Source organism: Nipponia nippon, unplaced genomic scaffold (genome assembly GCF_047370975.1).
Source record: "Nipponia nippon isolate SJK-2023a ecotype South Korea unplaced genomic scaffold, ASM4737097v1 scaffold_3, whole genome shotgun sequence".
Taxonomy (NCBI): Eukaryota; Metazoa; Chordata; class Aves; order Pelecaniformes; family Threskiornithidae; genus Nipponia; species Nipponia nippon.
The window spans coordinates 17,726,267-17,752,372 of record NW_028262347.1 but is presented as its reverse complement, the minus strand read 5'-3'; the positions used below and the strand labels follow the sequence as shown (position 1 = coordinate 17,752,372).

General features: G+C 48.0%; 2 protein-coding genes across 6 annotated transcripts in view; one reads left to right on the top strand and one right to left on the bottom strand.

The window, feature by feature from the left end:
• The window catches only part of GRAMD4 (GRAM domain containing 4), an 84,888-nt gene extending 80,792 nt beyond the window's left edge, over positions 1 to 4,096 (bottom strand). Inside the window, exon 1 of the mRNA XM_087764832.1 lies at positions 3,905 to 4,096. Coding sequence (XP_087620958.1) covers positions 3,905 to 3,933 — 29 coding nt within the window. The 5' untranslated portion in view covers positions 3,934 to 4,096. The remainder of the gene's footprint in view (positions 1 to 3,904) is intronic.
• Positions 4,097 to 4,441: 345 nt separating this feature from the next.
• On the top strand, positions 4,442 to 25,425 carry LOC104010714 (histone H2B 5). Of its 5 annotated transcripts, XR_015706362.1 has the most exons (3): positions 5,274 to 5,323; positions 20,368 to 21,657; positions 24,690 to 25,425. XR_015706362.1 is itself a non-coding variant. In XM_087764837.1 (2 exons), the coding sequence occupies exon 2, from the start codon at positions 20,397 to 20,399 to the stop codon at positions 20,775 to 20,777; it is 381 nt and encodes a 126-aa protein (XP_087620963.1). In that variant the 5' UTR covers positions 4,442 to 4,567; positions 20,368 to 20,396; the 3' UTR covers positions 20,778 to 25,425. The 5 variants fall into 5 exon arrangements, 4 of the variants coding, with proteins under 4 accessions (XP_087620963.1, XP_087620961.1, XP_087620962.1 ...); XM_087764837.1 differs by lacking the exon at positions 5,274 to 5,323 and adding an exon at positions 4,442 to 4,567 and having other exon boundaries at positions 20,368 to 25,425; XM_087764835.1 differs by lacking the exon at positions 5,274 to 5,323 and adding an exon at positions 4,448 to 4,673 and having other exon boundaries at positions 20,368 to 25,425.
• Positions 25,426 to 26,106: the final 681 nt, after the last annotated feature.

Below are 26,106 nucleotides of genomic sequence, written 5' to 3'. Positions count from 1 at the left end.
TTAAGGTGAAGAAAAAACATCCAGAACTTACTCTCTGTGAAGACTGCAGAGCCTGTTAATATTTATGAAGTCTGAAGTGGCTTCAAAGACTCCTTACTTCATTTTGTTATGTCATAACAAAAAGCAGCACTAACTCATTAAATTTTAAGGTGAGTTCACCACTGAACTATAACTGTTTTAATAAATTCTGACCTCCTAGGAAAAGGCGTAACTTCTTTGTTTTGTGTGTGTGTGTGTCCGTCCCATATCAATGACAATGACCATAAGATGAAAGGAGAAAACTTGCATTTGTTCAAAAACTTGAAAGATCAGAACACATAAACCCTGGAACCACCCAACATTACGACCCAAAAGCTATGTTTGACGGCTGTATTTCTCTGCACAGATTGTTTCACGGATTAACCTGCCACCATGCAAGGCCAGGGCAGTGGGCAGAGAGAGAACCTCTTTTGGAAGACCCTGATTAAGCACTTACTGTCAAAAGCTTTCCCTCTGATCAAACTCTGTGTCATAAAAATAACACATTAGAGGAAGTCGTATCTCCTCCTAGCATGGATGCTGCCATGCAGATATTATTTAGCTGAGAAAAATCTATGTAGGAAAGAAAAGAAAACAGTGTTACAGGATAAAGCTAGAAAACTGTGTACTTTATTTGGGCCTGACATGGTCAGGTTTGGACAAGTGAGACTCCAGTTCGGGACGGCAGATTTTTCTGCACATAAGACTGAGTATTTTGGTAATAGCCAGGGCTTTGGGGACTTCGAAGTTAGAGAGTATCACTGCTAGGCCTGATAAATACTGGGGGTAAGGAGAGGGAGGAAGGGACCGGAACAAGTCATTGAATAGCTACATAGCTTTAACCCAAAAAATTCAGCAAGGTACATGTTGCCCTTGACTCAGGCATTCCTGAATAGCATTTATTTTCCAGACCTGTAAGAAACAAAACATCAGGAAATAGGAGGACCATCTGTTACACAAAACACAGTCTCATATCTTCAAGAATCCCTATGGATTTGGGGGTGACCAAGTCAAAAACCAAAGCATGACTTATTCAGCAGACAAAATGAGGTGAAATGGGGTCTTTGTTAATTTTCCAACAGATCTGTCATCGCTTTGAGGATCAAACAGTTAACGGTCCTCCTTAGCTTTGAAGTCTCTGTATTAAGGAGTGAACACTTAAGTATCAGAACGATGCTGAAGACACAACACATATATGTAGTATCACATGTATGTATGCCATGTGTATCCACAGACAATGTTCCATACCCCAGAAGTATACCTGACCTTTAACAGCAGCGCTAATCACTTCTCAGACACTGCAGAAGTTACCTTCACAAAATAAAATATTAAAGTTGTTTCTTTCTTTTTTCCCCAGGTCTCAAACAACACTGAATCTCTTTAGCATTCGATATTGCCCCAGCCATTCACTCTTATAACGAACTTCAGTTCCTACAAGCTGTGACTATCACACACCGGGAGGAGGAGAAGGGGTAGGGCCAGGGAACAGCTTCTGCATTGGCTACCTGCTGTAAATCACCGGGAATTAGTTTCCAGCCAGGAAGATCACAGGGCTGCGTGTCAGCCCCCTGATTTTGCCTCCTCAATCGGAATCTCCCCTCTGCCAGTCTCTCCAACACCGGGTCCCACCGAAGAGCGGAGCCAGGACAGGCTTTTCCCAGCTGCTGCCCTTAATTCCTCCCTCCCCCACTGGCACTGACGTCAGGTCACCAGGCCACAGCGACGCGGACAAGGCGGGCAGGCCGGGAGGGAGGTCAAAGCCTGGGTGATGCCTTCACCCAGAGCAGAAGCCGCACCGTGCCAAGGAGCGGCACACACACGTCCAAGCAGCAGCCGCCTCCCCCGTGCCGCTCAACAGCCACCGCCTGACCCAGGACGTGCTGAGCAGACCAGGTCTCACTAGTGCCACAGTTAAAAGAGAAAAAAAACCCAAACCCATCAGTCTGACACTTCAGCTCAGGTTAGTCCCACCTGCCAAAACCACCTCCGAGAGCTTACCTGCAGAGCTGGAAACACGACATGGCTCATCTTCAACTCAGTCTGGCATCTCAACCCAAAACCGCCTTTATTATGGCAGAGGGATGAGCCAAACATACTTGTGGCCACCACATGAAAAAGAGTAAAACATAACTCAGGCTTTCAGGGATATTTGCACAATTTGGTATCATAACACCATCAATTAGTTTTATATTTTACCAGTTTCACAGCTAGCAGCTGAAATGTCAGCTTCAGAAGAACACTGACTAGGACTAAAAAAAGCCCTCCCTTTTTGAATAACTAGATAACTAGATGGCACTTGGTAACTAGACATGGCATTTTTAAAAAAAAAGGTTTAAGACAGCTCACACTTCTAATTCTGAGGAACGAAACTACTTATCACATGTTAAAAACTAAGGCAGGATACTGTCAGATAACGCAGAGCACAGGCACCTGGGATCCCTACTTTATTAAATATTTCCCCTCCCCACCCACATCTCAACCACCACTGGAAATGCGATACCCGAGAACTTGTCCGTCATTCATTCCACATTCACACAAGCTTAACAGTACCACATCTATTCAATCTAAAACGCTGCAGCAAGGAAGCATGACACAAAAACATGACAAAAAGCTGTTATTTTCCCGTTTTCCCCATATGTGCATTTAAGCCCAGCGACGACCCTCAGAAGCACGCAGGAGGCTCACAAAACACATGCACACCTACCTGAGCTTTTCTGAAGGAGTCCGGGTTGACAGCTTGGACTGTAAATCAGCCATTTAGCCAGCACCGCGGCTCTGCCATCCTCCCAGTCTCCTTGAAAGTAAGCTCTCCAGCAGCATTTCTCTGCTCCTACTCCTCCAACACTCCCGTGCCTCATCGCTCCACATCAAGACGCACCCAGCCACTGCACACTTTGAGGGATCGGCTACCATTTAATTTGAACATGCGGCCAGCCCCTAGTTCAGCCAGGCTCAGCTAAAGCTCAAAATGCAAACCTCACAACAGAAACCACATTCCCAGGTCTTATTTCCAAATCGGATGCCACCCAGACGCCATCCCGGCCGGTACGGGAGGGGTGCGGGGCAGCTCGCACTGCCCCCCCCCGCCAAGGGAGATCCCTGCAAGCAGCTGTAGGAAACACCACCACGATCAAAGCCCGTTGCAGGGCGGCGGGAAGGCAGGAGCAGGTCCGGGCGGGGACAGCGCACCGGCGGCCACAACACGGTCCCCGAGAAAACAACGACAACTCGGGAGGCCAGCTGGGACGAGCTGCGTTTGTACAGCAAGATGTGACCTTTACCCGGTTCACCGCCATCCTACACACGCCGTGTTTACTACGGCCCGTCACCCCCGGCTCCGCATCTCACCCGGCCGCCGGCGGCGATGCACGCCCGGCCCCGCAGCCCGGGACGGCGCCTCCCTGCCGGGGGGCGCGGGGAGCAGAGCGGAGCGGCCCCTCAGCCCCCGGAGGAAGGGACGGGGGCAGCCGGGCACCCCCGGCGCCCGCGGGGACGGTCTCACGTTTCCCGCGGAGGGACGAAGAAGGCCCAGAGAGGCTGAGCCACCGGCCGAGCTCCCCCCGCCGCCCCCCGGGCCGCCCCCAGCCCCGGGAGAGCCGAACAAAAGGCGAGGGAAGGAACGGGGGCAGCAGCCCCGTCCCGGGGGGCGGCGGGCCCTGCCCGGCCCGGCCCGGCCCGGCCCGGCGGGAGGCACCGCGCCCCGCAGCAGCCCTGCCCCGGCGTGAGGGGGCGCGCCCGGCCCCCAGCCCGCGGGTCCCCGCCGCCCCGGCCCGGGGAAGTCGGCACCGGGCTGGGGGCGGAAAGGCTCGGACAAAAAAAAAAAAAATTATTATTATTATTATTATTATTCCCCGCCGCGCCAGAGGCGGCCCGGCGGGGCACTCACCCTGCTCGTAAATCGGAGCAAACTCTCATTCACGCTCCCCGCCGTGCCCAGGCCGCCGGAGCCAGGCGACGCCCCGAGAGCCGCCGGTCGCTGGGCTGCGCTGGGCCGGGCGCCGCCGGGGCCGGGCGCGCCCCGCTCAGCCCCGGACAAAGCGCGGCGCCGCTGCCCGCTGCGGGCGAGGGCGGCAGCAGGTGCCCGTCCGCCGCCGAGGCCGTGCCGAGCGCCCTGCGCAGCCGCCGCCGCCGCCGCCGCCGCCGCCGCGCCCGAGCCGCTCGCCGGGGCCGCGCTGCGCGCCCGCCCCGCCCCCGGCCGGCGGCGGCCCCGCGGCGGGAGCCCGCAGAGGCGGGGGCGGGCGGGGCCGGCGGTGTGGCCTATGGGCGGCCCAGGGGCGGCCGCTCGGGCGGCGCGGCGCGGCCCGGCCCGGCCCGCAGGAGCGCGGCGGCGGCGCAGAGCGAGGCGCCCGCCGGCCGCAGCCCGGCTTCAGCTGCCGCGGCCGGCGGCGGAGGCGGGTTCCGCGGTCCGCCCGCCGCGGCGTCCGCAGGCTCTGCGCGGAGCGGCAACGAGCAGCCCCCCGCCGCTGCCGCCGCCGCGCCCGGCGTGCACCTGCCCTGCGCCGCGCCGGCGCCTGGAGCTCGCCTGCGAAGGAGTCCAGACGCCTAGCAGGCAAGATCCTCCATACTGCGCTGGCTGGCTGTGCTGCAGTCCGTGCTGCCCTCTGCTACATGCATTGCACACCGGAGCAGTCTGCAGCGGGGATTGCGCTGTCTGAGTATGCTATTTGTTATACAGCCTATACCGTAATGCTATGTATGGGTAGCGGTGGCGTGCATTGTGGCCAGATCCTGAGCCCAGCACGATCAGGGCTGCGTTGTGCTCCGGGCTTGACAGATACACAGCCTTGCCTGCGCTTTGCTGTAATCGTAGGAATCGTATGGCCGGAGCTAATTGCGCTCCGGTTAACCGGGGGCTGAAGGTGAAGCACATGCTCGAGCCTGGGCAAGGCGGCGGCCGGCCCGGGGGCTGCAGTCCAGCCCGGGGTACCTGCTCTGGGCCGCACCGTGGCACCGGCTGCAGCGGGCCAACCGTGCCAAGGGCTGGGCTGGCCATCTACAGCCTCGCCGCACACGCTCAGGAGCCCAGGCCTGCAGGGATGGGGTCATTCCTGTGTGTAGACACCTCTATGTCAACACTGTGTATGTTTGTTAATTATTTAGTAAGCATATAGGGATGTACACCATTGCTCATGCACCGTTCGTTGTGTTTTGCGCTGCGCGTTGTTAACCCTGATCTCTTTTTCGTAGCTTAAGAAACACAGGGAGTATGTGCCATAAGAAACCCTTTTATTTCTCATTCCGCTCATGTCCCATCTCCTGGGTCTGGCGATGCAGGGACTGCCTAACGGAGCGGCTGCCATGCAGCGTAAGCAATATTATACAATTTTGTAATAGATTTGTCTACCTCAGCGCTTGCCTCTAGCGCAACGGAGACGAGCCGTGGTTTGCTGTGCGGCGTCCTCCGGCGAGCCCCCGGAGGGGATGGCCCTGGCTCCACTGCTTTTCTCCGGCAGATTTGTCCGTTTGCAGGCTGGTGACTGGCGGCACGTTCTGCGCTCGCCAGCGTCCTCGTATTTCACGTCATCTCGTGCCCTTTGCTTGCTGTCTTTGTAACTCTTTATTTTTTGAGATCCAGAATTTATGAATCAAAAGATGGGGGAGTGGAGCCATGTGGAGGCTGAGTCAGATTGTGAAAAAGGAAAGCCAAGCGAGAGTGTGCAATTGCATATCACATTTACAAACACAGTTTCATTCATCTCCATATGTTGCTCCTGTTACTACTAATAAAGCTCTGGTTTCTCAGACTGGTGCTATCCTGGGAACACTGTTTGATCTTCCTGGGGTTTTACTCTCTAGCCTCCATAGTATTTTTGTTATAGTCTGTTATTTTCCTGATTATGTGTTTATTACATTGAACACATGTTTATAACAGAAAGAATCTGATAAGAATGTACTTCCCACACCCTCCCCTTTTGTTCCTATTATTTGATCTGCAAAGGAATGACAGATTATTTACCAGCAGCAATTTTTTTCCCTCTATACTGGTAAGATTTCCTAATTATAAAAACAAAAAAAGCCTTTTCCCTGAGCATATACCCCTCTTTGCTTCCTCTTGCTTTCCTCATCCTGCTAATAATACCCAACTCCATCACGGTAATTTTGGAGCTGCAGGAAATCTAGCTTTGTCTACTAAAACATTTCTCCAGAAGCCTCTATACGCAAAGGGAGCCAGAGAGCAAGGTCTGCTTTAGGCATAATGGTGTCTGGGGTTTTCTTCCCTGCTAGGGAGGTATAACTGTGGAGTGTGCAGTAATTAATTTAGTCCAACACTGGGAGAGAAGAAGGAAGAAGATGGGTTGTATTGGGAAAAAAATTAGGTTTTTTAAAGTTTCAGATGTAAGATCCAAGTGGCAGTTTCAATGACCTTCATGATTTCTATTTTAGACAAAAGGCAGCAAGGTAGTACAAGGGTATCGTTTGTCTTCTCCTGGCCTCAACCTTTGTTCTCCTTGGGTTTAGCCTTTCACTTCCCAGGGCTCGACTCTGTCCCTCGTTGGGGCAGCAGCACCTCTCACCGTGACTCTCCGAAGTGCTGTTCTGGCAGGTGATTTTTTTTCTCCAACTGCTTATTTCACATCTTCTCTCCTGCGCAAGGTCGTTCTTCTTATGACCCTCTACATCTCTCTTCTCTGTGCCTTATTTATGCCTCAGTATTTCTGTCTTGCCAAACATTGGCTGGTTACTTTATCTTCCCCCTTCTCTCCATTTTTTGTCCACTCTCACCTTTTCTCTCATTTTTGTCCCCTTTCACATATCCTCTCCTTCTTCCATCTTTTTATTTCTCTTCTTCTGTCTCAGTTTTTATACCCTGTCTTTATGTCTCCTTTTCTGACATCTCACTTGAGTTCACTGCCTTACTCTATCATCTCTTGACATATTTTTTCCACATTGTTCCTTTGGTCATTGTCCTCCTCCATCCTTTCTCTTGACTTACATTTACATATATATGTATATATGTGTGTGTGTGTATACATATATCTCTACTCCACTCCATATCTTCCATTCTCCAGCTGAAGCAAAGAAATGACTCATGTCAATAGCCTGATCCTATGGCATCCGTTTCTCAGCACCTGAAATACGCTGCTCCTGCCCATCCTCAAACACACGTATCGGGTAGACTGAAGAATTAAGTATGTGGGAAATGTTCCTAAATTCAGAAGCAGACTTGAGAAAGCAGCTCGCTCAGGCTGCACTGTGAACAGAGCAGTTATTGTGCTCCCACTGACAGTACCAGAGGAGGATTGTAAGCCCCCGACCCCAAGGACCTGATGGCATTTTCTTCACATTTCTAAATTTCTGATTTTTGGTAATAAAAAGTCTATAATTTTAGAGAAGCGACACTGCCATCTATTTAAATTATCCCTTGAATCCTGGACTAATCCAAAATAAGACCCCACAAAATGCTTTTCTTTTTTGCCAATTGTTTTGATTTATACATCTGTTAAGCCACTTTTGTGGAGCTATTGGGAGAAAAATGCTCTTCTCCTTGTCAGAGCTAAGCTCTGCCTCTGAAGAGGGCTCTCCGTGGTGCGAGGCTGGGATCTCAGCTTCCCTTTTTTCTCTGGAGCCAGAGGGAGAGGAGAGAGCTGTGACTGTAGGATCATGTGCATTGGGTGGGAGATGGAAGAATAGATGCATAACCGAAAAATGCTACATTAACTTCAGGGGGTGGGGGTGGAGTTGTTTCATAATATTTCCCCTTGACTATCACTGACTACAAACAGCATCATTGGGGATCAAGGGCAAACGTTAGATTTTGCTGTTTAAATAAGACTCTTAGTTTTAAAAAAATCTGATTTAATAATTAAACTATTTTTTTTGTCTTTCAAAAAGCATACCACTAACTGGCTGGAATGAAAACACCTCCATCCCACGGATTCCACCTCCACTTTCTGGCAGCTTACCTGACTCATAAAGAGAGTGGGGATTTTATATGCCACCTACATCAACTCAACATTTTCCTTTGTGGTGAGAGTTAATCACCACCCTTGTCATATTATTTCACCGACCCTCTTGAAGATACGATCTGTCAGGGGGGATTGTTTATCTTTCAAATCAGCCGTAAAACTTCTTGTAGAATAGGGTTTTTTTTTCTGAATTTGGTGAAAATACACAGGCGGTCCATTGCAATAAGTTTTTCTGTGTTATTTGTTAAAAAATGGCATTTACCCCAGGGTCAGGGAAGAGAGAGTTTCCATTTGCAGAGGACTCATCTCGGACATGAGATGTGCCACCTGGAGAGTTGAGATGCATCAGCTGAAGGTAGAGGACCATCCCCCAGGTAATCGTTGCAGGAGGTGTGTGCTGAGGAGGAAACTGTGGGGTTGTAGCCGCGATGATCAGGGATTTAAGAGGGCAAAGTTTTGTCAGCAGAGGCAATGTTTATATTAGGCCAACAGACAGAGTCAGGAAAAATGGACATGCTTCTGGGCACATAAAATCTCTCCTTATAACCTGTTTGTATAACCTGTGTGACCCTGTCTCTTGGGAGGAGAGAGATGGTATGTAGTAGGCTGATATTTGTCAAGCAGAAACTACCACCCAAAAGAAGACAGGAATGAGAACGAAACGCAAAGGTGGCAATACAATAAATACAGCGTGCGCAGGAGGCAGTGGAAGAAGGGGTAGGAGGAACTGAAAGTGCACCTCCAGGAAGGTTATTGGGAGTTACAAAGAGGACACGAGTTATCCTGGAAAGTGAGAGGAAGCTTGAGCAGAAAAGTGCGTGACATTTTTGCAGAAGAAATTCTTGAAATGAGGTGCAGGGTGGGCAGAGAGGAAGGAACAGCTGAGAGCGCTCCGGAGCTCGGCACTTAGTGTGAAGGAGGGCTAGGGAAAGCGTTTGGTAAGTGTCTCCTCATTTCTCTGTCAAAAGGGCAGGCAGAATCAAGGAATGGGAAGGAAAAGGGAAAACCAAAAGAACTGAACTGTTGACAAATGTGGATGAAGGAAGGGTAGGGAAGCTGCTGCCATGTTGACAGAAAGGGAGAAGTCCTCTTTGGGTCCTCTGTGGGACCTGGAAAATAACTGGGTAACAAGTGGGGTGCTGCAAGACAGGAGGCAGGGAGCATCCCATCAGGAACAAGCTGACCATACCCAATATAAATATGGGTTATTTCCGTTCTTCATGTGTATAAGCCTTAAAATGCATTGCAGATACAGCAGCTCTGCCCTGAAGATACGGATGCTGCAGCTGTCTTGCCGTTCCTGTCACACCTTCCTCTTTCTCCCACGCCAGAATTAATCCCATATTCTCTCCTCTCCTGCACTGCGGGTCCTCAGCCCAGCCCCGATCGTCCTTCTTATCGATTGTGCCTGCCTGATAACTGGGGCACAACTCAAGATAAGGACTCAGGAGTCACCTGCAAAGATGTGCTTCTTGAAGCAGAGGTGCTAATGAGCTCTGCGGAGGGTGCGTGCTGAGAGAGGCACCAGCAGGGAGGAAGAAGAGCAAAGGGTGAGGACTTCATCTGAGGAAGAAACGGGTTGGGAGACCATAGCAGTAGGGAAAACTAAAGGTGTGGAAGCCTCAGGAGGAAAGTGAGTGTAGGAGGATAGAGCCACGGATGGTTAAAAATAACAGTAGGGTACAGATAATGTGGCACTCCACTGGCATTTTAAACTTGCTGCCTTTGAAAACCCTTCTGTGTTCAGAAAAGCAAGCCTTACATTTACTTGTTTGAATTGCTACTGACCAGCCAGGACCCCTGGCATTTTGGGGCTGTCATTTTGTCCAGCAACCCCCATTTTCTTCACTGCTGGTCTAGTGGTTGCAACCGAGGCTTCAGCAGAGAGCTATTTCCACCCCTGCCTGACGTAAATATTGATGTATCCCTAATTATGCTTTGATTTCTCTGGAAGGGAGATGGCCTTTTTTAGCTTGTATCAGTATAGTGACTAGCACACTAAGTCCATGTGATAATGATGCTATCACAAATTAGAGCTAAATGAAAACACCATTCACAGGCAATTTCTACGATGTGGAATTTGGACATGGGCTAACCTGACCTGAAAGCCATTTTTTTCAGCGTTTCTGGAGGAATGCAAGCTTTTCAACCCCGTGGCTGTTCAAAGTAATGTGTTAGTCTCTGTACAAATATCACATGGTGGATGGGACCAAGTGTCAGCAAGGCTGCTGGGGCTTTGAACCTCCTGGCACTTGTAATGGGTATGAGAGAAAGAAGGAAGGAACAATAAAGAAAAGAATAAAGGAAAGAGAAGTGCAAAATGAAGGACCTCTGTGCATTTTGATAACAATTCTTCAGTAGGACAGTAACACAGAACAGAAAGATGTTGTCTGGTTAATGTAGAGCAGTTACTTGCTATTGCTGGAGCCATATCCTAGAAATCTTTTTTTTAAAAAACAAAAATCAGGTTTTGTTTTTGAACTATGGAAGGTACGGGTTACTTCGTCTTTCTCCCCTCCTCTGTTGCCCTCATCCTCCCACTTCCATGTAAGGATGTAAGCGAGGTTCCTTCTTCTCACCTGCAGCGTAAATTTATCCATGAACATTTTAAAATGGCTTATTGTCAGTTCTTGTGCCAGAATTTACTTCTACCTTCAAGAACTCTTGTGTCCTTAGTGGGCACCCCTGTCTATTTCTGGAGAGCAGCCAGCTCCCCTCTTTGGCGGACCTTTGCCGTGCTGTCCCAGCCATGCTTTTCTCCTCTCTTTCCATCTGACAGGCTCTCCATTTCCCTGCTTCCTAGAGGAGATGACCTCTACCGCTCAGAGGACGCTCCGCCTGTGGTAATGTGATCTAGTGGCTGCAGCAGAGGAAGGTGTCAGCAGTCCTGGATCGTATTCCTGATCCGGTTATTGGATGATGTGAGATCTGGGGAAGGACATTTATCTTTGTTTCCCTGTAGGCTCCAGTAATAGCCTTGCATCTTTATTTTACAGTAAAATTGCTATCACCATGCCAAATTAATTATTAATCCACACATTACAATATTTTCAGTATCCTGTAGCAATGAAATCTGACTCAGTGCCGCTCGCTGCCCTTTAGCTTGTGGCATGGCATGCAGTCCTTTCGGATGTACCTGTGCAGTACCCACGGTTCCTGCATTTACACTTCATATTCCTGGGCACCCATGCTTTACAGCCATGATAAAGCAGCTTTCACATATTCCTGACTTTTTCATTAATTGCATGCTTTCCGCTAATTTTTTTAAATCATTTTCAGGACTTGCTGAAATGTGGGTAGTGTAACTGGGAAACGATGATTAAAGTTAGAGACTCTCATTTAGAAGGAATGTCAGTCATGATTGATTACAGCTGCACACATCATGCCCTCGCCTGGCTCTTTCTCCGCACGTAGGAGGAGAATTGGTGGTGCTCGCTGCCCAGGTCTGTTGAACGTACGTGCATTAGTCCCATACACGTGGCATGAAGGTTGTTAAAAAGTTTTGCTGGGCTTGTTTCACCCTAGTCATTGAGGACATGGTAATACTTGTGTTGTGATGTACCCATCACATCACTCTTAAAAGCCTTAATGACCTTGGTCTGATCTTCAGTCAGCTTTCCACTTGGGCATGGTTTTCTATCCATACGTATTATTCCTAGTCAATGTGGTATGGCCAGAGTAAACATTTGGGGGTACGATCCCTGCTTTTGTTTCTTTTTGCTACACAAATTATCTGTAGCACTGGAAAAGGTCACAGAAACCTACTGAAACCTGGGGATGGAGCGTGTGGGAGGAAGAGGTGCCACGCGTGTCTGCGTTGGCTCCCACGTAACTCCTGTCTCGACTCGGAAGCAGCTCTCATCTGCTGGGGCTTCTTCTTCTCCCTCTCCCACCCACTTTCACCTTACGGCCTGCAGGTGTTGGGCTATAGCTTTTTGTATTTTTGGCTGTGGCTGAATTAGTACATTTTTAATGTATGCCTTTTTCAGCACCAATGAAAATAGTCGAGAATTTTGATAATTCTCCTTTACTCCATAAAATCCATAAAAATAGTTTGCTTAAATGCCATAGCAGTTCTTAAGGCTTATTATCATTATTAGTTTAGAGACCATGGCTCCATTGGAGAAGGAGTTATTTAGATACAGCACACTAAGTAAGTATATGGTCTTCTGCTTTTCCAGGGAAACTGAAATGATGTGGTCAAAGATGAAGCAATTTTCATTTCTGTTAGGCACAGAGCAATTTATTTTGAATCTATGCTTTTTATTTTCAGTAGCATAGGATGTCATGGAATAAGTAAAACACCTTTCTGATGTATAATGGGTCATTAGTATTACAGACCCAGTCACCTGTGATTTTTGTTCTCACACCCATTTCTGATCATCTGTACTTGCAAATTGCTGAGATTTGTCCAGCTTGTGATGCTGCCGAGTAGCTGAGCAGCTGCGTTGCCTTGCTTGCTTCTCCTGCCCAGCAGGATTGCTCCAGGTCAGCTGGAGATCATCTGCCTGTAAGTGGTTAGCAGGCTCTGACCTCTCCCTGTCTTCAGAGCAACTTTACTGAATTAGTCTAAGGAGAGGAGCTAAACCCCGCACCAGGACACAGAGTTGCTCCTGACAGGTTGACCCCCAGTGGGTCCAGTTGAGTTGAAGTGGGTTATGAAGGGAACAGAAGCCTGTTGCTTATGGAAAGGATTCATGGCAAAAGAAGCTGGGTCCTGCACTTGGGTCACAACAACCCCATGCAACGCTACAGGCTTGGGGAGGAGTGGCTGGAGAGCTGCCTCGCGGAAAAGGACCTGGGGGTGTTGGTCAGCAGCCGGCTGAACATGAGCCAGCAGTGTGCTCAGGTGGCCAAGAGGGCCAATGGCATTCTGGCTTGTATCAGAAACAGTGTGGCCAGCAGGACCAGGGAGGTGATAGTGCCCCTGTACTCGGCACTGGTGAGGCTGCACCTCGAGTACTGTGTTCAGTGTTGGGCCCCTCACTACAAGAAGGACATCGAGGTGCTGGAGTGTGTCCAGAGAAGGGCAACAAAGCTGGTGAAGGGTCTAGAGAACAAGGAGTGGCTGAGGGAGCTGGGGTTGTTTAGTCTGGAGAAGAGGAGGCTGAGGGGAGACCTTATCACTCTCTACAACTGCCTGAAAGGAGGCTGTAGCGAGGTGGGGGTTGGTCTCTTCTCCCAAGTAACAAGCGATAGGATGAGAGGAAATGGCTTCAAGCTGTGCCAGGGGAAGTTTAGGTTGGATATTAGGAAAAACTTCTTCACAGAAAGGGTAGTCAGGCACTGGAACTGTGAAACTTGGAGAGGAAGCTTGTGCTGAAGTTAATGATGTTGGGTTAAAGTTTTAACTTACTGATAAAACCCTAGGAAGGGAGTGAGCCTGGTTGTGGTCTCTGTTGGACTGTGTTAGTGCTGAGGGCTTTCTGAGGGTGGTTGGGATAATACACGTTTCTCTTAAACCCTGGCACTCTGTGGGGAAGCTGACTGGAGTGTAATTGTAGCAGATGCTGGTATTGGGTGTACTCTCTTAAACATGTAATGGCTATTGATCTACAGAAAACATCATTTCTCCTCTTCGCATTTATTAGGTCCTGTTGGTCAAGCGTGTAGATCAGAGAGATTCCAAAGCAGGTAGCTAATGAGTGCTCTTATAAAGAGCAGGTAAAAGTCATGCTAAAGCTTCTTTAAGTACTCAGTTATTTATTCATAGTAATAAAACCACGATAAAATGTGGAGTCTGATTTTTATAAAGTACTGAGCCTCCTGAATTCCAGTGGAAATCAATGTTGGCTGTTGGTGCTAAGCATCTCTAAACATTGTATTTGTCGTTTCAGACCCAGGTTAAACCCCCATTGACTTCAGGCACTCCTTTAATCAGAGTAAGGACAGGAGTATTTAGCCTCCTGACAGTCATTCTTCTTGCAGCACTGTGTCTCTCTGTTGTTCTGCTTAAGATTTTCTTTTCTTTAAAAATTCAGTGTATCTTCTCTGCAGAGAGCTCTGATCTAGGGTCCTGCTCCTTACTTTGTACATAAGCATCTCTGATTGATACCCCCACAACCCTGAGAAGTATTTGCAGCTTGGGCAGAGGTAGCACAAGAAATTAAAGCTGTTGCTGGTGATTAAAAATGTGTTTTCTAAATTCATAAATGGAAATGCTAGAAAAGAAAAGAAAAGAAGAGAAAACAAAAAATTACTGTAGGGAGTATCCTGTACTGAACTCCCAGGCAATGTGTTAACACAAGCAATGATAAGGATCAGTCAAAGAGCTAGGATGTCAGTGTATCTCAGTGCTCTGTTCTGCTTGTATTTCTTCTAAAGAAATCTAAAGATCCCTTTGAACATAGTGTATCTGTGTCAGGGAGTGAGTTTGTAGCATTTCTTTCTGTGTTAAGGAGGAGGGGGCAGCTTCAGTTTTAACATATTTTCATGGTCCAGTATGCAAGCATGAATCTCTTCACTAGAAGAATTGCATGTGTGTATCCAAGGATAAAAGTTAGCTATTTAGATGATAATGTTACAGGAGCAATCATATAAAACACAGCAGAGCATGTGGGATTGGGGATGGGGCTTTATTATTGATACTGGATTACCTGGGAGGAGACCTGGGATCCCAAAACTGATCTCTGCGTCCCTCCACCATTGGAAGAAATTGGGCATTTCAGACTGGTTTACCTTATTCTAGGAAATTCTCCTCCTCGTTACTTCAGAAGAAAGCAAATATTACCTCATCATCACATGCTAGACAACATACCGAGAGAAAAATTCTTTCCAGTGCAAAATATGACTATCAGTTTTTGCACATGAGGCAGCATCACTGATGTCTCATGGTGACTCATGATACTTCTGGTCTGCTTTACTACCTAAGGCAGAGCTTGCTACCAAATAATCATAAAACATCTGCTTGTTTTCTCAGTTATTACTACTTAACGGCACCTGTTGGATGAGCAAATTCTTGCTTAATAACTTCCAGGTAAATCGCTGTACATTATAAAAGGGAGGGGATTTGCAGTCTGCAGAAGTAGGCTGTTGAAACAACAGTCATTCGCTGACATCTGGTAGTTTGTAAACTGTGTTTACCAGATCTGCTGTCTGTCCTCGTAGAAGCATTTTGGAGCAGATGAAGCCATTAGAAAGCCTTTTCCTTTTGGTGGAAACATTCCCTAATTTGTTGCCCTTCTTTGTGTTTCAGAGAGAGTAAAAAAAGGCAGCAGCTAATTTAACTTTACATTTCTTGATGTGTAGGAGTAAAACCAAGTTTTCTTTATTTTGTACAGCAAGAGAAACTAAGGAAAGGGACAATAATTGAACAGAACTAACAGGACATTCCTATTTAATGGGCAGAATAAACAGCAAATGCCCGTTGGCTCTCATTTACTCTACCAAGGATTAAAATAGATCATCAGAAGATTAGCAAATATCAGAATATCAGATGTCCAAAAGATGAGAGCTTGAGTTTTTCCTACAAATGTTTAATTTTTCACCAAAACCTCCTAAGAACAAAGTACCGATTCTAGAAATGTAACTTTTATGGTTGGTTAGGAAATTATAGCAAGGGAGCAGGCTGGTGGGTATGGGGATTTACAGTGGATGCCACAGAGCTCATCACAGCAAGGACAGCTTTTAATAGGAAAAAGAAGGAAAGATCCAAGTGCTCTTTCCACCCCTCCATCAGGAGGGGTCCAAAAGGCCAGCTCATAGTCCACCCGTGGTCACCCATGCACACTGCTGGCCTAACTTGGCACTCGTCCTACAGACTCAGCAGCAAGGCCAAAACCAAATAAAAATGCTGCAGGATCTTCCCTGTCTGTCTCTCTCTCCATCAATACATCAGGCCTAGGGAAAACAGAGACAGCATCAGGCTTCATGTGGGATTTCTCAGCAGGGCTCCTCTCCCATCTCAGATCTGAGAGACTGTGGTGATTTGTATCTTTGAATATGTTTTCAGTTCATTTTCCTTTTAATGATGCTGAAGAAAGGGGTGTCAACACAAAGGAAGATGTATCTGTCACTCTGTACCGCTCTGGTTTCTAGCAGCAGGCAGGCTGCTGCTCAGAGCCAGCAAGAAAAAATACAGTGGTTGGGTTTGTTGTTGGTGTTCTGAGGAGGGAAAAAAATGCCAGCACTGATAACTGATTGACTCAGAGCATACAAAGCTGTAAAGAAAAAACGTGTCCAAAGATTTTCCTCAGAAACCTGAAACCTTCCAAATGTCACTGTGATGCTTCAGAGTGCCTCCTCTTGCATGGCTATACCCTGTGTCCCAGGGACCTCGGTGGCTTGGGCCTCGAGATGAGCACCATCTCCCCTCCTTAGGGGTCCTTGTGGGAGTCTCTGGCTGCAGTATCCCATAGGAAGTGTCCATTGGGGGAGCACAGCTCATAAAGCATGTTCTAGGTGGGAGGTACCCAGCTTCAGTCTCCAAGAGCCACGGAATGGCTGAGGCTGGAGGCGCCTCTGGAGACCATCTAGTCCAGCCCATGCTCAGAGCAGGGTCAGCAGCTGCAGGTTGCTCAGGGTCATGTCCAGTTGGGTTTTGAGTATTTCCAAGGATGGAGACCCTACAACTCTGCTGAGCAACCTGTGCCAGTGCTCAGTCACCCTCATAGTAGAGAAGTCAGTCACGATGGCAACGCTTCCAAATGCAAAAACTAATAATTATTAACCTCTTCTGGATTTCTCCTTTATTTAAGGAAAAAGAAAGAAATGCAACTATCTTCATCCAAAACCACCCATTTTTTAAAGGTCACCTAGTTTTCTCTCAACAAACTGTCTACACAGCTACCTTGAGAATAATCCCACTGCTTTTATCTTCATACAAGAACAGCACCTGCCTGTGGAGTGCATTACACTGTTGACAGAAGGGTTGGTGATACGGTTGGCCACTATTAACATTATTTATTTAGCACCTGGCAAACACAATCAGGCTCTGTGCTAGGCACTGCCCAAACAAACTGGAAGGAAGACGACCTGTTCCCAAAGAAGGTGTTATTTACCTGTTAAATAGTCTGCAAAGAAATGGGTGGAGGGAAGCAAGGGCACCAAAGCTTTTGCGCTAATCTCTGAACTTTGTCATCATTGCTTCCCTCATCGCAGCCATACGTGGGAGAAGAGCGAGATCCTGGCTGCACTACCCGAGAGCGTTAGCCAGTCAAATGGACGAAGATGTCCTGTAGGTGTGACCGTTTCTGGAGACATATGAAATCACTCTGGTGCCTCTTGGGCGCTGTATTCATTTTTTAAAAGCCACAGTACAAGTGTGTTTAACAATTAATACATATTTTAAAAGGACACACTTTTTTAAAAGTCTAAGAAATGGTCATTTACATTTTTCAGTTGTGGTGTTTTTCAGTCAGGAAATTAGCTCATGAGAAAAAGAAGCAAGTGCACAGTTAGTTCTTCTCTTGGAAAAATGCCTTTCCATTGAAAAGACATCTTTTCAGGTCTGCAAACAAGAGTGATAGGGGATTTCTTTTCCTGATATTGCTTCCCAAGTAGAGGAAGAAAGGAAGAAAAATTGTGGTTTCACCAGAGGAAGAAAATGTGGTGTTTAAGGGGGCAGATGTCAGAGTTTTGAAGGGTGTCCAGGACTTTCAGGGCAGCCCAGCACCTGCCCTGCCAAATGCCTCCACTGGGAAGAATGCCTGGAAAAATTAATAAAGGGGATGAGGTGGCAGAGTTGAGCACATAGTTCGATGAAAATCATGTCTTTGGAGGTTTTAAAGAAGAGCTAAGAAATTGATCTAGGAGGGCACGCCTGGGTACCCTCAAGCAAAGCGTGGAGCTCTGGAAGCTCCTTCCAGCTGCACGATTCTGGCATTTCTGTGACACTGTTTTTCATATGCTCAAACTGAGCGTATTGCCACGCCGTGTCTTTCGAGTCCACGTTTCTCTGAGCATCCCACATGTGTCTGGGCATGGTCTTTGTCCATGGTTTTACATCTAGATCAGCTCACTGGGCTGTGAAGCTTTGCCAGGGGGTCAGTTCACCTGAAGGAGAACTACTCTCACAATGTGCCCATCCCCTTCCTCTTCCTATGAAACTGCTTTTCCTTTAACTTCAAAGAGTCAGCAAAATATGTTAGTTTATGATTGCCAGGTGGCATATGTTACAACTACAGGTTTCCTGAAACTGGGAAAAGATATTGATGTTCATAAACCAAAGACAACTAGAAGAAAGCATCAACAGCTTTCAATACATTTGTTTGTTTTTTTCTTTTCTTTTTGTTCCTATCCTCCATACCTGATGTTAGATTGCTAGTTATTCCAAGGATTTGAGAGGGATTTATATGTATTTACCCAGTTTTGGTGGGTTTTTTTTAATGTTTGTATGCTTTAGTCATGAGCAGTTTGAGGTTCTGGTGCAGGGAGGAGTTAGTGGTGTGCTTGCAGCCTGTTACATGAAGTTTTCCTGTACGCTGGCCTTTTCCGCCTAATTAGACAATGTCCCATTTTGGACTGACAAAATACTTCCTTTTGCAAGATGAAGCAAAGGAAACTTGGACAGGTCTCTCAGGCCTCACAAAGGCAAAACTGCCGTTAATGGCAAGGAAGAAATTGCCTTGCTTGACCAAAAACTCAATGCTAAGGACATTGGTGGCAACTTTCGCTTCTAACCAGGTGGGCATTTTGGAGGGCTGTGGTGGAGACGTTGCCTCCCTGCTCCCTAGCATCCCGAGCATGCCCTTGTGGCTGGGCCTACCCCCACTTGAAATGCTCAGCGTCGCCCTTTGCCCATCACCTGCCAGACCATGCGGCTGCCAGAGCCCAGCCTTGCTGCCTCCTAGGGTAAAGCAGCCAGCAGCAGCCTTGGTGCTTGCTGCAGGTGGAAGGCAGCAGCTCACGTACCGAGGGTTTGGAGCTGCAGAGGTTTCTTGCACAGTTTGGAAGCAGGAGCTGGTATCCACCGAGATGTGGGTGTGTAAATCCAGCCTCGGCATGGAAGGCATCTGCTCCCACAAGGAGCAACCAGGAACTTTTTAAAGACTTGGTTGCAAGACAGCTGCTGTGTCTGGCTTTGGTTGCAGATGTGGACAATAGTGGAGAAACCAGGCCGGCATGGAGGGTGGCATCTCATTCCTTCTGAAGGAGGAGAGGCAGGGCTGAGCATGCAGCCGTCGCATTGGCACAGACACCATTTAGGTCCCTCTCTGTGTGCAGACCATATGTTACATCCGAGATTTCTCTCTCCTGTTTACTTCTATCCGTTTTCCCATGTGCCATCAGCCCTGAAGCTCTTTTTTCTCGTCTAGTCTTTCTTGGCCAACAGACCGTAATTCATAGGTCATCTTCAAAGGAGGCACAGAGCAATAAAAGCCCGTGCCCTGCGGTGATGCTGGAAGCTGGTCCTCCAGCAAAGCCTGGAGAAGCCTTGCCTTTCATGGGAGCACTCAAAGTGTCTTCTGAAACACAAATCTGTTTACAGTTACAACAGAGTTATTCCCTTGATGCACGTAGTAAAACACCTGTAAATTTGTAGTGTAGGGGAGGCACCCAGTTTTATGACAGGTTTACATACTATCTTTTTGTTGCGGCACTTCTGGATGACAGCAGTCAGCTGCAGGTCGGGGCTCTGCAGGTTGTGGCCTAATGAAGAAACACTCAGAGAGGGGATCAGGCATCTTTGAGGTAACCTGCCCGGTGGAGGCCTGCTGTCCCGAAAGCAAAAAGCACCAAATAGCAGGAAACAATTTCTGTCCACGTAGCTTCTCTCCATTGACACGTAGCCCGAAAGCACTTTGATTTTTGCCTCCTATCCACATTCCTGTTTCTCCCTCAGGTGATTCCTGCCACTTCCTCTGAGCTTTTCGGTTCTGGTGGTTTTGCTAGCTAATGTGAATATGGAGAGATTCCAGTAGCTCAGCTAGCCAGGTTAAAACTATGTAATTTTTATGTTCCACTGGAATACATGGTGTAAAACAATAGCCACAGAAACACAAGCACTTTCAAAATAAACTTTGACCTACATGCAAAAAAAAAAAAAAAAGAGTCTGTTGGAGATTGTAATAACCATATAAAATCATTTTGACCATCATATAAAGGTGGCTTCAGTGATATCTTGCAACAGTCTCCAGCCCATTCCAGAAAGATTTAATTTAATCCATGCTGCAGTTAGTGTTTTCTTTGGAACTGCAATGTTCTTCTCAGAAATATGTTCCCCCCCAGCCCATATTTACTAAATCGATGCCAACTAGGCCTGGGTTCAGCAATGTTTGCAAGGCTGGTGTTACAGGAATTTAAACAGAAAACAACAAAAAACCATACACAAACCAGAGCAGTTCTCACTGGCAGTTCAAAAATGCTTGCACGGTGTCATGGGGTGTTTGTCTCAGATTCAGAGATGTCGCTTGTCCGCAACTCAGATGCTCTCATCTTTCAGTAAAACTATACTGTAGAAGAATAAAAAAGAATTTGATTTTTTGGTGTTCTTTCCAAGCAGCTCCAAGACCCAGAGAAAGAGCTCTCAGGATGCCGGAGCCAGCGAAGTCCACCTCTGCCCCCAAAAAGGGCTCCAAGAAAGCCGTGACGAAGACCCAGAAGAAGGGCGATAAGAAGCGACACAAGAGCAGGAAAGAAAGCTACTCCATCTACGTCTACAAGGTGCTGAAGCAGGTCCACCCCGACACAGGCATCTCCTCCAAGGCCATGGGCATTATGAACTCCTTTGTCAACGACATCTTTGAGCGCATCGCTGGAGAAGCCTCCCGCCTGGCCCATTACAACAAGCGGTCCACCATCACCTCCCGGGAGATTCAGACGGCCGTGCGCCTGCTGCTCCCGGGAGAGCTGGCCAAACACGCCGTCTCGGAGGGCACCAAGGCTGTCACCAAGTACACGAGCTCCAAGTAGCTGGACACCACCTCTCCAATGGGACCATCAAGCACCGGACCCTCCGCGCAAGCACAGGTAGGCAGCCACGGTCTGGATAAACGTCACAGCTATTATCCACAGCAATTTACAGCCTTGGGATGGGCATGAGAAGCTGTCTGGTGGAAGAGGAGACGGTGATCTGGATGCCGGCTGATTTTCGTAGTCTGTTCGGGACATGTGACAGGTTCTGCGGGGCTGGTGGAGGAGGCCTCTGCTTTCACATCTCATCCGAAGGACTGACTGACTGCAGTAAATCCAAACTCTCCTCTGTGCTTGGCAAACATGCATGTTTGGCGCTGGCGGGGGAGACTGGCAGCGGCAACCCAGAGACGCTGTCTCTGAAGTCTTCCTGTTTGGCTGCTTTCTCACAGTCATCTGAGACAGGCACTGGGCAGTCAGTGCTGGTATCCTCTCCCTCGTAGCCCAGATCCGTCCTGGTGTACAGCGGCACAGCCCACCCCGTGCTGGCAGAAGTGGCATCGACAGCTACCAGGCTTGGGCTGTAGAATAAGTCTCTATTGATTCAACAGCTATCTGTGCTTGACAGCCTGTTTTAAAGAGCAAGCCTGGCAGGCAGATGCCTGGGACGATACCAAGTGCAGTTCCTCCTCGTCGCTCCTGATGGATGAGCCATGGAGCAGGCTAAGGGTGCCGGCACTGGAGCTGCCCGCTGCCTCCCACCTTGTGCCGAGGTGGATGGACAGACAAGGGGGGATGTTGGGGCTGGGTCGCTATCTTCCCCGGCCACTGCTTTGCCTGCTTTAGGACTTGCTTTGATGTGCAAGACGTTGCTAATTCTATTCTGCTGCTTTTCAGAGACTTTTCCTCCCTCAACGCTGCCTGGGTGCTCCCTTCCACTGTAAGCGTGGGTGAGATGGGGTGGTGCCCGAGGGGGTCCCCTCTCCTGCGAGCACTGGGGTGGTGCAGAACAAACAGCACAGAGGTGTCGGGAGGGGACTGAGGATTTGGGAAGGCAGCTGGAGCGGGAGCAGAGGTGGTTAGCACAGTGCGGGGGAGAGACAGGCTCCCCACAGAGATCGCTGCCAGCACCTCACCTGGCCCTGCCTTCCCTGTTTTATTCACCAGTTAGAAACCAAAATCAAAAACTGGGGCTGGGTGGATATATAGGGATACTTGCCTGCATCCCAGTGATATTTTAAAGGTTAAATGATTTTAAACTACTTCAGATACTCCCCACGTCTTCTCAAAGTCCACAGTAAGGTGAGCAATAATAAAATCCTGATAAAAGCCATAGAGATTAGTGGAGGGATGTCTCAGTTGCAGGTTTATCTTGCCCAAACTGCTGGATATCAAAAGAAGAGCATGTGTAGAATTTGTGTGAAATTGAAGCTTCCTACTCAAAACACAAAATTAGCCAACATTTTAAAAAAATAGCAAAATCTCTGGTAGGCAATAGCACTCAGATAAAAAATATTCATGTCTTTAAAATAACAACTGTTTTCTGCAGCGTGTTCTGTAAATAAAAAGGGCAGCAAAGACACAGGATCCAGAACTAAGTGCAGGCTCTTGGCAAACTCCAAGACCTTGTTTTTAGTGAAAAGGTAAATTCATACCCCAAAATAACAACCTTGCAGTACATCTCTCACTTTCCCCTACATTTATCTCTATCCTGTTTCTTTACACTTTGAGAGTGATGGGGACCCTTGACAAATTTATGTTGCTTTTGGAGCTGTAGGACTCTGCAGCTCCAGAAGATTCACTTATTTCTTGTTTTTATAACAGTGTTGCAGTCATTTTCCAGTTGGTCTGAGGAAAGGACCACATAGACCTGCTCAACCAAGAGCACCTTAGAAACCCGAGAGCAGTGTGGGGTCCCACTTCTGTGCAAGAGCAAAGGTCAAGTTGCTTATGGGCTGCTCCTATCCCCCTGCTGCAGCTTGGAGTTTGAACACCCCACGCCCGAAAAGGGGCTTTCCTCCCATACTTTGCTCAGTGATAGCACACTCCAGCCACGTTTCGCACTGTAATGCCAGCAGGAATCCCTAGTGGTATCTTTCAGAAGGAGCAAAAGCCGGGTCCCCAGGTGTCCGTGCCCACAAGGAGCAACTGCCAGCAGCAGTACCTGTACTCGGTAGCATTGGTAACCTGGACCGCTTGTCCAGGACACTTCGGCGGTGACAGCTTAGCGCCTCCTTTTGTTTTCCAATCAAATAGTCAAAATGAGATACCAAAGATGAAAAGGTACCTGCAGTGGGCCTATAGCCACCATCCTTGGCCCCTCTCCCTCCAGAAATAGGACAGCGGCTGATGCATAAGGGGAATATAAGGGGTGAAGGGCTGGCTGGCAGCACTGGAGCTTTCTCCTCCCATCCCTATCAGCTGCAGGTCAGAATTCATCCCCTTGGGGCGTCCTCCTGAAGGTAGGAATTCAGAGTGGAATAAATCCGCTCCAGTTCAAGCAGTGTGTGCGAGCTAGGACACGCATCTCCCAGGATTACCTGGCACGGCCTCTAAATCCTTGCTCTTTCGAGGAGAGCAGAGTCCTGTTCCAGTCTCCACAGGCTGCAAGAAGTCAGGAAAATAAAATGAGATGTTGTCCCTCCAGGGTCTCCTGGGCAGCTGGGGGAGCCAGGGACAAGGCTGGGCCCTCGGCCGAGAGCTGCTGGCCCCAGACACATGCACACAGAACCGGTCTCATTTTCTTCTGCCACAGTTGCCACTCTCCATTTGTGGAGATATTGTTTCAGAAAGGGGAGAAACAGCAATTTAAGGATATAAAAATACTTGAATACTTAAAGAGGATTTTTATATTGTCTAAAGCCAGGTGACTGAGACTGGTCATCTCCATCCATTTATAGTTTAGGCTGTCATTTCACACATCATTTGCTCTTCACTCTCCCATGGCATCACTCTTTTACTTGCCCCTGACAATGTGGAGCACAGGATTGAGGAACCGATCAAGGTTAAAATGAACCTTTTTGTTTTTCTTTTCTTGCAAGCTTCATTTTAACCCAGTTCTGGTGGCTGCTCTGATCTGTCACTGTCACATAGACACTTGTGCCAACCAAGGGAAGGGCTGATCCAGGAAAGGCAAGACTGGCATAAGCTAGGACTGCCACAGAAAGCAGTTGGGAAATTAACGGCCTTAGTTTCAATGGAGAAATCAAGAAAGGAAATCTCTGTCTCCTGCAGTGGTCCAGGTAGCAGAAAAGATGTGGCTTTTAAATACACCACTACGGGTGTTATCCTTGCGGTGTCCCACAGGCAGTTTCTCTGACAGTCCTCATGCTGGAAATCAGACACATCCCATTTCTGCAGACCCCAGAGGACTCAAGTGTTACACAAGGGAAGGGCAGCAGGTTGGGAAAGGGACTCTGCTCCCATTCAGCCACCAAACCGTATCGGCTGGAGGCTCCTTGTTCAGCAGGCAAACGGCATGCCCTTCCCGTGGCCGCCTGCTACTGTATAGGCAGACACTTAGAGCAGTTTAATGGCAATTATTTTGACTGTGATGAGCTAGACTGGGCCTTAAAAGTAGAGGCAATATAAAATGGACTAAAAGTTCAAGCATTGGTTGTCCACTCAGTTACCTGAGGTGTGGCATATTCCACAGTTCCCTGGTGAAAGGATTTGCTGCAGAAAAGGGATTCTGCACTTCAGGGCCTGTGCTTTTAAAAATGTATTTTCAGCTCTGGAATTGATAAAACATTTTAAAAATGAAGATAATATACCAAGCCCCGCTGTCCCTACCTGATTCCTACTGCAATCCCAGAAGCATCTCTGGGACATTCCTGTGTTCTGCCAATTAAAAAAAAAAAAATCAACTGCAGATTGGAAGTTGGAAAAGGGAGCTAAAAAAGAATAATACAGCCTTGAAATTAACCTCATAGTAACCCCATGGAGGTCACTGCACTGAGTTATTTTTTTCAGGTACAATTTAAGAGAGAAAATTAGCTGCTATAGATCTACTCCTGATTTTTCACCCTGCTTCCCTAGAAGGGCTTAAAGTCCACCCACCCTTCGCAGCAGACCTCAACCTACAGAAGAACCGAGTGGCCATGTGCATGGAGGTTTGCTCCTGCTCAGGACGGACAGGTCTTTAGTCAGGCACCGGGAAAACAAGAGTAAAAACAAGCATGGAGGATGAGTGCCTGTCCTGGATGCTGCTGCGTGTCCTGGGAAGGGATGCCTGAGCTGAGACCGCTGAAGAGCCCTGCCCGGAGGAGCCACATGGCTGTGTGCCCTTCTGCCCTGGCAACAGGCAGCCGTGTGGAGGTAGCCCCAAGTCCCAACCACCTCTGGAGTCCAGCTTGGCATGGCCTCTGCACAGCCCTGAGTGTTTGTCCTGTCTTAGCATTTCCTAACAGTTTACATCCAGACCAAATTGTTTACAGGGAAAGGAAGAATGTGAACTGAACCATAAAAATCACTTGCTGCCAGAATTTCGGGAGTTCCCTGGGACCAGCACCTGGGGAGCAGTCTCTCATGCTTACTCTCCATGCATGGTATCTTGTGGGCTTATGTACATGTTTTTTCTGACAGTGTTACATCAAGTATGATCTATGTTATATTACTGCTGTTTTATGACCTATCTTACAGCTAATTACCTGTTTTCTGTTAAATGTATAAATAAAATGTAAATGCCAACCTGTTGAAAGTCAGATGAGACCCAGCTGTCAGGATGTCTTTGCTTCTGCCATATCACCAGGGCCCCCCCAAGCCCTACATTTCTCTTTCTCCTTCATATTTTCTCCAGACCCAGGGTGAGAGCAGCTGCCCTTCCAGCAGAGAGAGAGCCCAGCTGCTCCTGGCAGAGGGTCAGTCAAAAACCAGAGCAGCCCCACCACTGAGGGGGTGTCACAGGCTGCCACCGCGAGTCCTCGCGGGGCTGTGGCTCACCCCAAACAGGAGTGCAACCTGTGTGTGTTTTCAAGCGCTTCCAGCAAGCTTGCCCCGGGCAGAGCCGAGCCTGCAACCTGTCCTTGCCACACTCCTGCTTGGGGTGCCCTCTGCCTGGCACCCAGCACTTCACCACTTTTGACTTGCATAGACTGAAGCACTGTGAGATTTTGTGGCTGGAAAAGTGCTTTATGCACGTTCAGAATTTCTGTTTATCTGAATTAACAATTGCTGCCGCTAGAAACATCTTTCCTTGGATTATGAGAAGTTTATAGGCAACAAACATGGAATAAGATGTAGCATCTGAAAAACTCAGGAAGAAAAAGATCGTTCTTTTAAAGAATAATTGGTAAATACACTCAAGTGAAACACTTACCTGCTGGACATCAGCATTATAATGCACTCACTGGAGTGTGAAATGCATGTGCCGTGCTAGACGCTGCGTGCT